This window comes from Camelus dromedarius, chromosome 4 (genome assembly GCF_036321535.1).
Source record: "Camelus dromedarius isolate mCamDro1 chromosome 4, mCamDro1.pat, whole genome shotgun sequence".
Classification (NCBI taxonomy): domain Eukaryota; kingdom Metazoa; phylum Chordata; class Mammalia; order Artiodactyla; family Camelidae; genus Camelus; species Camelus dromedarius.
Window position 1 is genome coordinate 74,730,402 of NC_087439.1, and position 17,612 is coordinate 74,748,013.

Below are 17,612 nucleotides of genomic sequence, written 5' to 3' on the forward strand. Positions count from 1 at the left end.
AGATGATGAACTTGGGAATGAAGAGTTGAAAGAATGTGCACCTAAAAATCAAAATTATCTCTGTGAATATGAATATGAAGATAAAATTATGTACTGATAATCTGCTAAAAGAGAAAGACAAGCTAGTGTAGACAGCCTAAAAAGAGATGGTTTGAAGACAGGAGAGGAAGTTGACTAGAAACGTATAAAGGTATTTCCGAAAAGTAATTCAAATGATTGTGTCGTTTTCTCCAGTAGTGCTCAGATACACTGGTGTCGGAGCTCAGAGCCAGGCTATTATCATCCCAAAGTTGGAAGTTTATAAGCAGAGTGGGATTGAAAGACAAGAGTTCAGGAAGTTGACAGCACTGGCAGAGGGTGGTTAAGTGATGCTCAGTAGGGTTGGGTTAGACATAAAATAAAGTAAAGCCAGGAGAGGGATAATGGTAGATAGGAAACAAGGAAGTGAAAAGGAATAGAACGATTACAGACATAGAATCCATTACTCTCTCTTCCACTCCTGAGTGGACAATCAAGGCAGCAGGTTGCCGCAGCTCATGAAAGCCATCAGAAGAGTAAACACTGTCATCTTCAGGTTCAGGTTTTTCTCCACGTAGCAGAGTCCTCGGGAAGGATGGATCTTCCCAACTGAATTTGCAGTCCACTGACCAGCATCACTGGCATCATCCCAGAACTTATTAGAAAGGCAGAATCTTGGGTTCCACTCCAGAAGTACTGAATCAGAATCTGCCTTTTTTTTTTTAAGTAGAATCTCCAAGTAACTTGTATGTGCCCTGAATGTAAGAAGCACTGGGATAAACAGATGAGAGAATGTAGATTCACCTTCGGTTTATTTGTGCTGGTCATGATACGCTAGGAGAAACAAGGAGCAGATATCTTGCCTGTGATGTTCTCCAGCTCCCAGATTCAAGGTATGCCCCCTTTTTATGTATAATTTAAATCCTTTCCCAAATGATTTGCCATCTTCCAAACTAACTCCTCCCTAATTCCACTCCATACCCCAGGTGCTCTCCTATCTGAATGTAAGGGTGTTGTATACGATAAATCATAAGCTTCCTGTTAGTTTTAAAATTATTTGATTTTATATGTCATAGCCCAGCTTCCTCTGCACAGTAAAAACAAAAACAAAAACGAAAACCAAACACTCAGCCCAAGTGAAATGAAATTCAGTCATTTTGCATTAAGACACACACACACACACACACACACACACACACACACACACACACACACACACACACACACACACACACACACACACACACACACACACACACACACACACACACACACACACACACACACACCCATCCACTGCTGGGTCAGCTCTAAAGGGTGCCTACCGTGCCTTTGTAACTCCTAACATTCCAGTATTTGGAATACGTGATATGAATGGTTTTTCAGCTGCTTTTCACCACCCTCCCCTCCCCGTGCAAAACCAAACCGAAATTCTTCCAAATGAATTAAGTCACTTGAGAGTCTGAGTGGAAGCTTGAGAGAATTTGCCTTCACACGTTAATGTTAGTGCGGAACCAATTTCCTAAGACGTGGAGGTTCTAGGGGAACAAGGCAAGTCAGCGACAAACTGATCACGAAGATACCTACTGGGGGCGTCAGCGTCAACGGAAAAATTTGGTAACATTATTTAAAGACTAACGATGCTTTCTGTGATTCGGGCTTTAATGTTATACCAAGACCAGAATCTTGTCGACCTGCTGGTTGCTTTTCATGAGCCGGTGCTTTTAAGCGATGTTTCCTACTGGGCCGACGTCGGCGGTCAAGGAGGGGAGAAAAAGCCATTTGTTCCCTCCTCAAGCTAACTGGTCCAGAGAACTGTGAATGTGCTCTACCACTGCTGGGAGAACCGAAATTGAGGAGGCCGGAGGCGTTTCGAAATTGAATCGCTAGGGTTTGTAAACTGCGCAAGGAAAGGTGTTTGCGACGTGACAGCCGCTGGTCTCCGGGCTCTGGTGTGTGTCTCCCCCCGCCCCCCGCCGCCGCCCGGTCCGCTCACCATCATTAATCGCTTCCCTCCACAGGTTAGCCCACCCGACACCCACCGCCAGCCCTCGCCTCCACGAGCCCCGCGCTCCGCCCCCCCCCACCCCCAGTCGCCCACCTCTTCTTTCCCAGCCTGCCTCTCATTGCCCTTCCCTCCCTTTCCCTCCCTTTCCTTTTCCTCGCGGCCTCCCCTCTCTCCCCGCACCCTCCAGCCCACCCCACTCCGCTTTCTTCCCTCCCAGCCCTCGGATTCGCGCTCTCGCCGCAGACGCCGCCTCCGCTTTCCCAGCTAGACGCTGCGCGGGAGGCGAGCGGACAAGCTGCGCGCAGGCGCACTGAGCGGCGGGCGCGCGGACAAGGGGGGGCGTCCACGCAGGCGCGCGCTGCTCGGGCTTCGCTCCGGCGCCGGCAGCCGGGCGTTCTTCGGCTCTCGGTCCGGGCTCGCGACCCCGCGGCGGCGGCGGCACCATGTTCCTCCACTCCGTCAATCTCTGGAACCTGGCGTTTTATGCCCTCATGGTCTTCATGGCCACCCTGGGGCTGTGGGACGTCTTCTTCGGTTTCGAGGAGAACAAGTGCAGTATGAGCTACATGTTTGAGTACCCGGAGTACCAGGTGAGGTTCCGCCCTCTCTCCACCTGGGCGCTCCCAGGCTCGGGCCCTTTCTCCCTGGCTGTTCTGTGGCTTTCCCTGCGCCTCTCCCGCCGCCTTCTCCTAACCTCGTCTCGTTGCTTTCTCCGCCCCGGAAGACTCCGCAGCCCCCCGCGGCCCCCTTCACCTGCCCTTTGTGTCCTCTCTTCACGGTGGGGAGTTTGATAGATGGTTCCCCGAGCATCCTCCCCTCCCTCCTCGAGGTCACTCCCCTGCCCCTCCGCCCCTTTCGTGGCCCTGGCTCTTTGAGAATCGGCGGGCCCAACGTCCCTCATCCGCAGAGACGCAATCCCAGCCCCTCTCCCGAAACCCAGACCCCATCCTCCCCGCCTTCCTGCCCTAACAGGTACCCCGGGCCCTCCTTTGCTTCCCACGCGCCGAGATACTTCCCCTCCCGCCCAGTGATTTGCGCATCGGCTCTGGCTTTTCTAGAAGGGAACCGAGGTTCTGCAGAGCGTGTATTGGCTCGAGAGTTCCCAAGGCTGCCTTGGAGATTAAAGGGTTTTACCTGTGTGAAAGGCTAACTTGATGAATAATTAAATGGAAACTAGTGCAGTTCCCTCCTGTGAAGGTTTTGCGGAGCCTCCTGTTTGTAGCTCGTGGGTCTGTGCGTGCACAGGCATGCCTGTGTTTATGCATGTCGCCTCTTACCAGTTGCATACAAAATCTGTTTCATGGTGTTATTTTTGTTTTCTCACCGTGTTTGCAACTTAAGAGAGACCTGGCCCTTGTTTCTCTCCCTCTTTCTGCCCACCCTCTTCGTTCCATTTTGAATTATTTTCAATCACAATTGCTTTATCAGTTAAGCATAGTAGACTCTAGAATTTCATTCATGGCCAGCTGTAAGGCGGAGGTGACAAATTACACAGCCCTCCGAAGAAATTTCTCCCGAAAGATTCTTTTCTTTCCAAATGCATCTCCTAATTATGGAATACATATTGTAGTGGTAACTTCCTACCGTAAAAAGTATATGTACTATAATACATATTGATAAAATGCATTTAAAACCGTAGCACATTTTGTCTTTAAGGTGCAAGATGCAGAACTTGAGTGCTCCTGTGTACAGGTCCTTATGGAGGAGCCTATTATTTGATTATGCAGTTATTTAGGTCTTAACACTATTTACGATTTAAATTGCTGAAGAGCATCCTTTCCCATGGGCAAAATTCGCATTTAGATTTCATTTGTTTTGAGATCCTTACCTTGGTTTTGTATTCATGCTTGTAAGGAAGTGGAAGCATTTGCTATTAAATACTATTGAAAGCAGATTTTAATGTTACTATTGTTTCTTAATATCTAATTGAGTATGTTGGTTTATGTTTATCGGAAGCTATATATGGTTAAATTTGTGGTCTTTCAGTTTAGATTTTTTTCAAACTGAAAATAGAAGCTTTATAATCTTTCATTTTTCTATGGCTTAGTAATTAGGCAACTCCCAACAGATTAAAGTAGGTCATTTTGGTTTTGTACAGCATTGAGAAGTTTGGCTAAAATAAAATCATTTTGGAACAATACAGTACTAATTCCCATTTATTTTTAGATTGCCCACTATTATTGAAGCTATTTTAATATTTGCAGTCGTAGAAATTACGGAGCATATGGACCTCACACAGATGCATTTCATGCCTCATAAAATTGACTGGAAAAACACAGAAAATTAGTGTAGCTAATGCAGAAGAGCTATTTTGCTTTTTTGTTGTTGAATAGTCTGTATTTAGTTATTTTGGTTTTTTTTTTTGAGGTTTTACACTTCTGTTAATAATATGTTAGTGCGGTAATAACTACAGTGGCTGGACTGTTTGATACACAATTTTAGTAGACTTTTATTTTTGTGGTGTAAAAAGCGTTTATTCACTGCAGTATTTATATTTGACTCTTAGTCCTTTTATTGTACGCAATGGGTCATGTTATTTTACAAATACAGTAAAAACCTGGCCACGGAGATGAGTCATTTTGAATATGATACGTGAAATTTCTGGACAATCGGGATCATTCTATTAAGAACCAATAGTCTTGTTTAAAATGTTCTAAACACATTTTATATATTGCTTACTTTTAATTATAGTATGTAGTATGCTCTAATTGTTCACAGGTTGATATCCAGCATATGGGATGTCCTAGCTGGGCTTTCTTCTTGTTCTTGATGCCTTTCTTCTTTCGTAGTGCTCATTTGCATAGTCATTAGCTGACTTCTAAAGGCATTGAGAGGTAGTTGAAACACGCTTAATTTTATTCTCCATTTCAAAAACAAAATGTGGGACAGGAACTTGAAACTTTGTAAAATTTAAGTTTTGGATTGAAAATTGTTTGATTATCTTTATTAATCGTCTACCTTTGATTTTCCTAGTTCACTTATTCAGAGTTAACTGAACATCTCACCAACCTACCAGGCAAAATATACATTATCCTTTACAGCTGTTGCCTTATGATACCAAGGCAAAGCTTTTATTTGATAGCAAACAGTTTTAGGCAAATTGTAGAATGCAAGAAGAAAACACCTGTGTTGTATTTTTTCATACAGTAATTTGTTCGGCTCTCTTTAGCTATATGACCTGGCAATTGCGCTCTGAAAGGAAGCATTGATATTGGAAAATTTAATCATGTATTGTGTTATTAAGTGTGATGTTTATTTGGCATATCATTTGTTTAATGACTACTCTGTCATATATATTCTAGATACTGGTACAGGTGAAAGGGAATTAGAGATGAACCAGACCTTGTGCCTTTAAATTTATGTTCTTAGAATACAAAAGGGGAGACAGTAATGAAATGGATAGTTAAAATATAATGTGCTAAATGTTATAATTTTACTATAGGACTGTGTACAAGGCTCTTTACAGAAGAGAGCAGCCATGTTCGTCTTGGGTAGTCAAAGCTACAGAGAAGAGGTTATGTGTTGGGCAGTTGAGGATACGTATATAGTTCATAAAGTGCAGGAACAAGAAAATTGTAGGAATAAAGAATAGCTTTTGAGAAGGTGAGAAGGCACCAGGACACATTGCATAAGCAGTGTGTATAGTATGTTATCATTTATGGAGATAGAAAAGGAGAAAATAACCTATAAACACATTTGCTTGTATTTGTGTACATGTAAAATATTTCTGGAACCACAGACTAACATTGGTTGCCTTCTGGGTAGGGAACTGGAAGGCTAAAAGACCGAGGGTAGGAGAGAACCTTTTCAAGATAAACCCTATTGAATCTTAAATTTTGGAACATATTACAAAATTAAAAAGATGGCGTATATAAATAATAAGGAAGCAGCTGAGAATAGTTACAGCCAGGTTTGAAAGGGCCTCTCTTATCATCTGTGTGTGCAGTGAGGAAACACATAAGGTATACGTTTTAAACAAGATTATTTCTTGATAGCAGTGTGGACTGTGAGCTGTTGGAAGTCTTTTCGTGGGGAGGGTGCTCATTAAAAATAATCAGTATAAAATAATCAATTTAAAATATATTGGAGTCTATTATTATAAATGCTTTCTTTTTAAATCCCTTGACTCACTGCTGCTGCTGCTGCTTTTTTTTTTTTTTTTTTTTTTTTCATCAGCATCCTTTTTATATGCCTCCATCTTTTCTGTCCTCAGTCTAGCCAATACTCTTCCTGTCTTTTCAGGCCAGTCACTCCCAACTTGAATTCTGTTGGAAATGCAAGTTTTGCCATTGACTACAACTCCCACTTTTTATTTTTGTTCTATTCTTTTTTTCCATCTTTATACTTTTTTCTACTCCATGTTATATGCATTCACATTTTTTTAAATGTATACTTTCTCACTATGAAATTATTTTAATAATAGTATATATGAAATACATCAAATATATTCCTTTGTTTTTCTGTTTCCAAAGAATTAACTATTTCTTTTTTTGATATGTTTGATAATTATTATTCTTCTGAGTTAATTTTCAACTAGTTCAGAACTTTGTTTAGTTACTGTCCTAAAAAAAAAAAAGATCTAATATGCTTGTACTGTTATATCAAGTGGTATACTAAATTGAGAGGAGTTAAGATAACTGTTTCCTTGTTCTCTCACATTTTTCTCTTTGCTTAATTTGTACCTAGAGAAACAAAATACCACATTATTTTTTATTGTATACTGTGTGTAATTAATATTGGGACTAATGTGAGTTGAAATACATGCACACATATAAAGTAAATAGTGACGTTGGCATATCCGTATTTTGAGTACTTGAGGAGATAAAGATTCTAGTATCTTAAACAATAAGCTCTCAGTCTCAAGATATTTTCATGGTGTTACTGGCACAGATTGTTTATGATAATATCCTCAAAGGAATATTCAGGAATTTGCATGAATGATCATAATTCTACTTTTTAGAACAGTGATTTTTATCAGTAGTCATTACCATTTACAGTTTTCAAAATTCATTCAGTAGTTAAAATTTTTATCAAGCTTTTGTGCATTTCTGACAGATCATTAAATCTATTAATGTCAGCTTAAGTAAAATCTGTTCAATGTAACTGGTTTCATTTTTAATCGTTTCTGTCCTTAAAAAAAAAGAGCAGAAGAAGAGCTCATAGTTTACTACCACTTTTATAGATGCCTACCTTTTGGGAATGACATTAAGACTTAATTCATATTTGCTGAAAAAAATATAATGTGAATTACTGGCTCATTTGGTATACAATAATATGAATTTCAGAGTAATTTCAGGCTTACTGACAAACCATGCACCTGGTCCATGAAAACTGAAACAGATGTTAGTTCATTGGAATGTTTTTGGTGAGAAGAAGGTACTTCTCTTGATCAAGACATGGCTATAAGGTTCAAATTAATTTGTTAAAGCACATTGTAGGTCAAAGCATACTAAGAAAGCTGCATTATAAAAAACTAACTTTCCTTTGAATGATATAACATCTGGAATATATAGTTCGGCATGAGTAAAAGGAGAAACATTAAAAAACAGTTTAAAATAGCAAAAAAAGAATTGATTTGTTAATAGAAAGCTTTTATCATTTCTAAGTATAATTGATAACAGATACTAAGTTAAATGCATTTCCAATTACGTTAACATGGAACTTGCTAACATATACCAGTATTTTTCTCTTGTTAGTGGCTATTTTGAGTAATTTGTATTATTTAGAATTTTAGGTAGTGCCATTTTAGGCTTTTCTGAAGACTATATGGTTCAAAACTCACGTAATTCAAGACTAATGCTTCATATATATAAACTAAAAGTAGAAATTGTGCATTACGTGTAGTTTTATCATCTAGTATTTTTATATTGCACTATTTCAAATTTGTATGATTTAAAATTGGGTACAGTGAGACTGAGTTGTATTAATAAAACTGACTAAAGTGAAATTGCTTTTTTTTTTTTTTCTGTAGAAAATAGAACTTCCAAAGAAACTGGCAAAACGCTATCCCGCATATGAATTATATCTTTATGGGGAAGGATCCTATGCTGAAGAGCACAAAATTCTCCCTTTGACAGGTATTCCTGTTCTCTTCCTTCCTGGTAATGCTGGAAGTTATAAGCAAGGTAAGTATCAAAAGTAAAATTTGAAAGCTGTAAAACTCAATTGAATAATTTATCAGACACATACTCTGTGTTAAGTACTATACTGGGCATACTGAGAGACACAAATATGACGTTCTGTCTGAGAGAAATGCCTGTGAGAACACATAGAATAGTTGAAGACCACCTCGCAAAGAGTAAGTAGGGAAAAAGAATAAGATGGAGTGGGATGGAATAAGTGGATGATATAGGGATTCAGGAGTCAGACGAAAGAGTTTTATGTTAGAAATGGAGGGTACAGAAAACAGAGCCTAAGGCATTGATTAGAGTAGTAAATCAGTGGTTTATGTTATGCTGAACAAGAGAAGAGATTGGTTTCTTTCTTTTGGAACTACTTAAATTAGATCTAGAAATACTGAGGGGAACTCAGAAAGGTCAGGTAGGGAAGTTAGATGTACAGATTCCAGACTGAATATTGGCTTGGAGATACAGCAGTTATTTTCTGGTGAAATAGTCAAGTAATGTGGAAGTAATTTCCGATAAGTCTCTCTTTTTTGTTATTAAATGTTATATTCTTTTATATAATGAGAAGAGAATTATTTCAACATGTAGTATTATTACTCACATGTTTATTTAGCTAACAAATATTATTTACCTACCATGGTCAGGCAGTATTCTAGATCTTAGGGATCCAAAACAGACCAAGCCAGGGTAAGTTCCTCGCTTCATCAAACTTATTTTCTTGTTGGGAAGACAGCTATCAAATAAGTATACCAGTAATGTCAAGAGAAAGAAATAAACCAGCGTAAGGGATAAAGGATAAACGGGATCAAGAGGAGGCTAGTTTAGATGAAGTGGCCAGGAAAGGCCAGTATGAGGAAATGACATTTGCATAGAGGCTTGAATGTAGCCGGGGACTAAGATGTGAACATGCTTGGGGCATTCAAGGCCACTGAGACTAGAGAAATTGGAAAGAGATCAGGATGGCAAAGTTGCCACAGGCTACATCACAAAAACTGTGGAAGAGACTTAGAATTTTGATCTAGGTGTGATAGGAAACTGTTACAGGGTTTGGGTAGGAAATGGTATATTCTGATTTTTTTTTTTGTTTATTATTAATCGTTGCGTTTGAAATATAACACACATATACAGGAGTGCAGACATCAAACATATTCAGTTAAAAATTACTATAAAGTGAACACCCAAAACCCAAATCAAGAAATAGAAGATTATCAGCACACTGGAAACCACGTCTGTGCCCCTTCCTGATTAAAATTCTCTCCCTTCTTTCTAGATGGAACCACAATATAACTTTAAGATACTAATTTTCTTGACTTTCTTTATAGTTCTAGCATCTAAATCTGCATCTCAAGTCAGTCTACTTATGTGGGGCTATTTTTAAACTTTGCAATATAAATACAGTCATTTAGAATGTATTGTTTTGTGTCTGGCTTTTTCCACTTAACATTGTTTTTAAAATTCATCCAAGTTGTTGTGAGTTGTGATTCATTCATTTTCCTGACTCTGTATTATTCTGTTGTATGACTACGCCATAGTTTAAACATTCTATCTTTGGACGTTTGTGTTGTTTACATTTATTGGCAGTTACTATAATGAACATTCTTCTTACCTTGGAGCACATAAGCCCATGTTTCTGCAAGATATATACATTAGAAGCACAAATCCATGTCACAGTTTATATGTATCCTTTTATTTTTACTGGTTATGTTAACTTATGCTCCTGGAAACTTTCCTTTGTTCCATATCCTTGACAATATTAGAATTGCCAGATTTAAAAATTTTAACCAGTCTGGTAAGTGTGATTTATTTTTGACAGATGATCATTCTGGCTTTGCTGTGTAGAAAATATGCTATAAAGGGGCAAGAGTAGAAGCTGGAAAGATGCTAAACATCATTTATCATCAAGGAAATGCAAGTCAAAAGCACAATAAGATACTGTTTCATACCCATTAGGGTAACTGTAATCTAAAAGGTAATCACAAGTGTTGTTGAGAATGTGAAGAAATTGAAATTCTCATACATTGCTGGTAGGAATATAAAATGGTATTGCCACTTTGGAAAAGTTTGACTGTTCCTCAGAATATTAAACACAGAGTTATATGACCCAGTAATTCCACTATAGGTATCTACCCAAGAAAAATGAAAACGTACATCCATACAAAAACTTGTATACAATGTTCATATCAACAATAGTCATAGGAGCTAAAAGGCAGCAACAACCCAAATGCCCATCAACTGATGAATAGATGAATAAAATGTGATGTATCCATGTAATGGAATATTATTCAGCAATACAAAGGAGTGAATTACTGATACATGAATTGCATGCTATGATGTGGCTAACCTTGAAAACATTATAAATAAAAGAAGCCAATCATAAAAGACTATGTATTATTTGATCCCATTTATAGAAATGTCCAGAATACGCAAATACATAGGGACCAAAAGCATATTAGTGCTTTCCAGGGATTAGGAGGAGAAGAGGAATGTAGAGTCTCATTAGAGACTGCTAATGAGTACAGGGTTTTCTTTATGGGGTGATTAAAAATACCAAAAGTTAGATTGCAGAAATGATTGTACAGTTCTGTGACTATACAAAATATCATTGAATTGTACACTTTATATGATGAATTGTATAGTACACGAATTACATATGTTAAAAAATGGAATGACAAACATTTTGTTTGCTAAAACATATACTGCAACTTTTAGTGCCAGATAATATAATCAATTCACAAATCTGTGAAAGGGTTTACAAAGCAAAACGTAAAACAGTGGAATCAGGGAGACCATTCCATTTAGGAAATTGTGAGAGTAGTTCAGGTGAGAGATGGTGGTGCTTAGGATAGGAAGGTGGTGGTGGAAATAGTGAGAAGCCCTGATTGGGGATATATTTAGAAGGGAGAGCATGACAGGATTTACTGATGATTGGATGTCATGAGTAAGGAAGAGAGACAAATTAAGCGTGAGTATCTAAACCACTGTGATGAGCAGACATTTCTTGTAGGAATTCTCTCATTCTTAAAATCCTGAAGTGTGACAAAATTCCAGCTTCTTCTCAGAATCCTTCCCCTCCCTTTTAGCTATTGTTTGCCCCTACTGAAGGGGAAGCAGCTGGAAATTGAATGAACCATTAAATTTTATTTATTTAAAGACAAGACATACAACTGCTAAGTTAGTTGGTTCTTCTGATTAATGTTATTAAGGATGTCACCCTGAAATAGGCTGTATATATTCAGAATGTGCAAAAATAGATGAAGGTTTAAAAATTTTTGCTTAATGTGCACTTTGCCCTTTTCCTCTGCAGTTCGTTCTATTGGCTCTATTGCACTTAGAAAAGCAGAAGACATTGACTTCAAGTACCACTTTGACTTCTTCAGTGTGAATTTCAATGAAGAACTAGTGGCACTGTATGGTGGAAGTCTTCAGAAGCAGACCAAGTTTGTACATGAATGCATTAAAACAATTCTCAAACTCTATAAGGTATGAGATAATGATGCAGGTGAATGGTGATCAACCTGTTAGCATCACTTTTTTTGTTATTGTTGAAGGGACTCAGCCTATTTTAAATCATTTGTCTATTTATGAAGCAAAAAGATGGCACAAAGTTTTTGTGTGTCTGGGAGCCGTTTTGAACTCTGGTAGGTTTTGAAGTTCAAGTTGAATTTACAAGAATTCTTTCTTGTGGTGAATTTTGGAAAAAGAATTATTTTAACTTTATGTATAAAATAGGACTGCAGTGCCTTTCCTGAATACCATTGGTATGGATTTCTGCTTTGAGTTTTGGCTAAATAACTGGTACTAGAATAGACCATTTCCATATGTAAACGACTCAAAAACTAGCTAAGGTATCTGAAGCACATGCTTTCAGGTGTTGAACAAGCAAACAGTAGAGGACTGTGATTCCTGAAAGAAGGAGAAAGTGTAAAGCGAGCTACACAAGTGCCCTCGCCTTCTACCTGGAAGCGTTTTCCACGCTATGGGGTAAACTTTAGAGATCTAGCAGAGCACACTGATAGCACTAAATTGGAGAAGGCAGAGACTGGACTTCGGGGCTACTGAAATGGCTAGGCTTGTGGTCAGGGTATGAGAAAGAAGAGAACTAGACAGAGATAGGAGCCCTAGAAATTTGCATTTTTCCATCTTTGCTACAATGCTGTGCTGCATATGCACAGGGCAAGAAGCTACAAGACGAGGGCATACCAAGGAAGAAATGGTGAGGTGTGGGTACTTTAGGTACAAGGAATAAGGGGAAATAAATATTTAGAGAAATTTAAAAGAGCACTAAAACAGACTAAAAATCATTCTGTGCCAGCTATTCTAAACAGTGTCAGAGATAAAATACTTCTCCCTGCTGGCGTGAGTCACTTTCTCCCTTGGTACGCCACTGCGCAAGTCCTGGCAAAAGACAGCGGGAAATTATGAGCTGAATTGAGATTTCAGAGGCCACATGGTGCTGGGAAACAGGAGTTCTGACCAGCTAATTCAGAAAGACCTATCTGAACATTCATTTGAGACCCCAGAAAGGTTATGATTTAGGAAAAGGACTACTCTATCCCTAAAGTAAGAGCTACTCTGGGATCTACTTTATTAGTGCTTACATGTAAGCCTCAAAAACTTTGAAGTTAACGATTTAGAGTAAAAGGTGCATACAGCAAAGGAACAGATAGGGAATCTCAGCAGAGACATGGAAACTATTTTTAAAAAGAACAAAAAAGGAAAAATCTAGAAGTGAAGCAATACATATCAGAAAAGAAAAATTCAGCTGCTAGGGTTTCAGCAGATTGAACACTACAGAACAAGATACTGAATTTGAAGACAGGACAATTAAAAACTGTCCACAGTGAAGCACAGAGAATGAAAGGATGGGAAGGATAGGGCCTTAGGAGCCTGTGGGACAGTGCTAAGTGGTCTAACGTGTGTAATTGGAACCCTGGGAGAAGAGAGAAATGGGAGGAAAAAATATTCAAAGAACCTATGGTCCCAAATTTTCCAATTTTGAGTAAAAAATTTCAACCCACAGATCAAGAAGGTCAATGAATGTCAAGCAGGATAAACACAAAATCACCAAAGTTTATCATAGTCAAATTATTCAAAACCAAAGTAAAGAGAAAAATCTTAAAAGCAACCAGAGAAAAAAAAGACTCTTTACCTACAGGGAAAACAATAAAAATTACCACTGTTTTCCATCAGAAATAATGAAAGCCGGAAACAACAGAAGAACATCTTAAAGGTCTTTGGGGCAGGTGGGGTGGAAGCGAACTCTTAACCTACAATTACATATCCAGCAAAAATATCCTTCAAAACTGCGGCAAAATAAAGACATTGTCAGATTAACAAAAGTGGCAGTTTTGTGATTAGTAGAAGGGAGAGGGAAATAAAAAATTACCATTAGGTGAGCAACATAGTAATAATTGCCTGAGTTAAGATTCATCCATCAAATGCTAAAATCAGTGGATGAAAGTTTGAGGAGAAAAGGATATTCACATGGTTTCACAGTATCTTTTCTAAAATATGTATCAACTACAAAGGGAAAGAACTTCACAATGAAGAAACCGGGCAGACATCATCTTAACTGAGGCTAACATTACCAGTAATAGGACCTTTTGATATCATGAATCCCCTTGACATGATGCAACATAATTTCTGTGGCATTGCTGTCAAAAATGTATAACCTCATTCTAATCATGAGAAAACTTCAGACAAACCCAAATTGAGAGATGTGCTACAACATGACTAACCAGTACTCTTCAAAAGTATCAAGTTCATAAAAAAATGAGGAAAGACTGAATGAAGAACTGTCACAGATTAGAGGAGACTAAGGAGAAATAACAATGAAGGCAAGGGGGGATGCTGGGTAGAATCCTGAAATAGAAAAAGTACATTAGGGGGAAAACTAGTGAGACTTAGGTTTGCAGTTAATACTGTTGCACCAATGTTAATGTCTTGATTTTGATAATTGTAATATGGTTATATAAAGTGCTAACATCAGAGGAAATTGGGGGAGAGGTTTATGGAACTATCTGTGCTATTTTACAACTTTTCTCTAATTGGTTCAAAGTTACAAGGTTAAAGAATTTATTTACAGTAAAAAAATGCATTGAGGTTTATAATTCATTTAGAAGGAAAATACATAATAATGGTGAAGATGAGAAGAGGAATAAATAGAATTATTCCACTGTAGTAAGAAACATTCTAATTCATGATAGACTGATAAGTTAAGGTTACAAGACTGATAAGGTTACATATTATAATTTATGGAGTAACAACAACAAAAAAGATGTAGCTAAAGAGCAAATGGAGGAGAAAAACAATTATACCTCAGAGATATCATGGGTTCAGTTCCAGACCACTAGAATAAGGCAAATATCGTGATAAAGCGAGTCACATGAATTTTTTGGTTTCCCAGTGCATATAAAAGTTATGTTTACACTATACTGGAGTCAATTAACTGCAACAGCATTATGTCTTAAAAAACAATGTACATAGCTTAATTTTTAAAATTGCTTAAAAATGCTGCCCACTATCTGAGCCTTCAAGTCATAGTAGTAACATCAGAGATCACTGATCACAGATCACCATAACAAGTAAAATAATGATGGAAAAGTTTGAAATACTGTGAGAATTACCAAAATGTGACAAAGTGACAAAGTGAGCAGATACTGTTGGAAAATGGTGCTGATCGACTTGTTCAACACAGGGTTGAACCTTCAATTTGTAAAAAAAACAGTATCTATGAAGCACAGTAAAATGAGGTATGCCTGTACTTGGTCTGACAAGAGGAAAGAACAGAAAGACAGATGGGACAAACAAAGCAAATGGCAAGATGGCAGAGCTAAACCCAGCTGTGTCAGTAATTACATTAATTGTAGATGGATTAACACTCAAATGAAAAGGAAGAGCTTGTCAGACTCGATAAAAAAAGCAAGACCAACCCAACTATATGCTAATCTGAGTATTAGAAAGCTAAAGCCACTTTAAAGATCGTGATAGATTGAAAGTAAAAGAATGGAAATATATATGTACAAACACAGATCATATGAAAGCTGGCATGACTGTCTTGTTAAATATATATAAGTAAGTATCAGTTAAATAGATTCTAGGACAAAGGATATTACAAGAATAAAGAGGGACATTTCATAATAATAAAAGAGTCAGCTGATCAAGAAGGCAAAAGAATTCAAGTGAGTATACACCTAACAGCAGAGCTTCCAAATTCATGAAGCAGAATCGAACAGAACTAAAAGGAGAAATCAGTAAATTCACAGTTAAGAGTTGGCGATTTCAACAATCCTCTCTCAGTAATTGATGAAATAAATAGGAAATCAATATAGAAGATTTGAACACTATTAACTGGCTTTACCTATTGATATTTACAGAACTCATCCAACAGCTGTAGAAACTATAATTGCTTTAAATGCACATGGAACATTTACTGAGATACGCCATGTGCTAGGCCATAAAACAACTCTCAGTAAGTTTTGAAAGATTGAAATCACATGGTTTATTTTCTGAACATAGCAGAATTAGAAATTGATAACAAAAAGTTATCTAGAAAATCCTCAAGTATTTGGAAATTATGTCTAGGTAACCCAGAGGTCAAAGAGTAAATCACAGGTGAAATTTGAGAATGTTTCCAACTGAATTAAAATGAAAACACATCATCAGGTTTAAGATTAAAGTAGTGATTAGAAGAAATAGCTTTAAATGCTTATATTAGAAAAGAAGAAGGTTTAAACGCAGTCATCTGACCTCCCAACTTAAGAAGCTAGAGAAAGAGGAACAAAGTAAACTAAAAGTAAGTAGAAGTTAGGAAACAATAAAGATGAAAATGGAAATCAGCTAAATAGAGAACAGTAGAGAAAAACTTGGTGCCAATGGCTGATTCTTTGAAAAGGTGTATAAAATTGATAAACCCATAGATAGACTGATTAAGAAAGGAGAGGGACACAAATAATATTGGGAGTGAAAGAGGGGACGTGTCTACAGGGCCTACAGATACTAAGAAGCTAACAGGAAAGTTATGAACAACTTTATGCCAATACATTTGACAACTTGGATGAAATGCACAGGTCCCTTGAGACATAAATTACAAAACAGACATAAAAAGAAACAAAATCTTCAACTAGCTGTATATCTGTTTAAAATTTTTTGAATTTGTAGTTAAAAATTTTACTGCCAAGAAAAATCTAGAGCTAAATGGCTTCAGAGGTCAATTCTTCAAACACTTAAAGACAAAATAATACCCATCTTACACAAACTCTGAAAATAGATAATAGTTCATTTTAAGAACCAAATCCTGTTTATCATATCATAAATAATGAATGACATTATTTGAAAAGAGATTAAAGACTTAGTATCCCCATGAACATATATATAAAATTCTCAACAAAAAATTAGGCTATCAAATCCAGCAATATTTTAATGTGTAATACATTATGACCAGATAGGATTTATCCCAAGAATGCAAAGTTGGTTTAATATACAACTATCAGTCAATATAATTTATCATAGAATTATCTAAATGGAGAAAACTCATTTGACTACATTTAGCACCCATTCATAATTTAAGGAAAAAACCCCACAAAACTCAGCACAGTAGAATGAAGCAAACTTCTTCAACTTGAGGAATTACAAATGAGTATTATGCATAGTATTATGGGAGGAGACAAGCCATGTTAAGGACCATTTATGTATCTGATAAGATACTTATTGGATAAGATAAGATGTGATCACAAAGTGAGATTTCCAGAAATGTTACTCATAATAAATCAGATGTCTTTAATGTTGTATACAGGTAGTTTTTTTTTTTCCCCATTTTTCATCTCCGGTTTCCTTTTACCGTACCTCTTCAGCATTGTACAGAAGTCTAGCTAGTGCAATAAGGCCAGAAAAAGAAATAAAATTAATAAGGATTTAAAAGGAGAAATTAAAACTATCTGTAATCACAGGTGACATAATACACAGGAACATTTAAAGGAATTTACAGAAATGTTTAGAGCTCATAACTGAATTTAGAAAAGTCACAGAAAAATGGTCAGTATTCAAAAATCAGTAAACAAATGGAGGGTGAAATTTTTAAATGCATTTATAGTAGTATAAAAAATAAATTCTTATGGATACATTTAATGAAAGATGTAAGATCTGTTTACTGAAAACTGCAAACCTTGCTGAAAGAAATCCAAAAGTACAATGACAGGCCAAGTTTATGGATTAGATGATTCAAAATTAAGATGTAAATTCTCCCCCAAGAGACCATTAGATTTAATGCAATGCAAATCAGTTACCGGCAGTTTTTTGTTTTTAATTGATAAGATTATGTAGAAAGAAAGCAAAGAATCAAAAAAACCAGTCTTGAAAAAGAACAAAGTTGGAGGACCTACACTGCCTGAGTTCAACACTTAACTGTGAAGCTGTAGTAATCCAGACATTGGTATTCCTGTACATCTTGAAAATGAAATCTA

General features: G+C 37.1%; 1 protein-coding gene across 2 annotated transcripts in view; it reads left to right on the forward strand.

Annotated features, from left to right (window-relative positions):
• The first annotated feature begins 1,897 nt into the window (after nucleotides 1-1,897).
• The window catches only part of PGAP1 (post-GPI attachment to proteins inositol deacylase 1), a 70,102-nt gene continuing 54,387 nt past the window's right edge, over nucleotides 1,898-17,612 (forward strand). Inside the window, exons 1-3 of one of the 2 annotated variants that reach the window (XM_064485128.1) lie at nucleotides 1,898-1,970; nucleotides 7,998-8,151; nucleotides 11,456-11,631. Coding sequence is in view for 1 of the 2 variants with exons in the window: in XM_010979739.3 (XP_010978041.1) it covers nucleotides 2,470-2,616; nucleotides 7,998-8,151; nucleotides 11,456-11,631 (477 nt within the window). In the remaining variant the exon portion in view is untranslated. Of the gene's footprint in view, nucleotides 1,971-2,379; nucleotides 2,617-7,997; nucleotides 8,152-11,455; nucleotides 11,632-17,612 lie in introns of those variants that run through there. The other variant, XM_010979739.3, reaches the window with a different exon arrangement.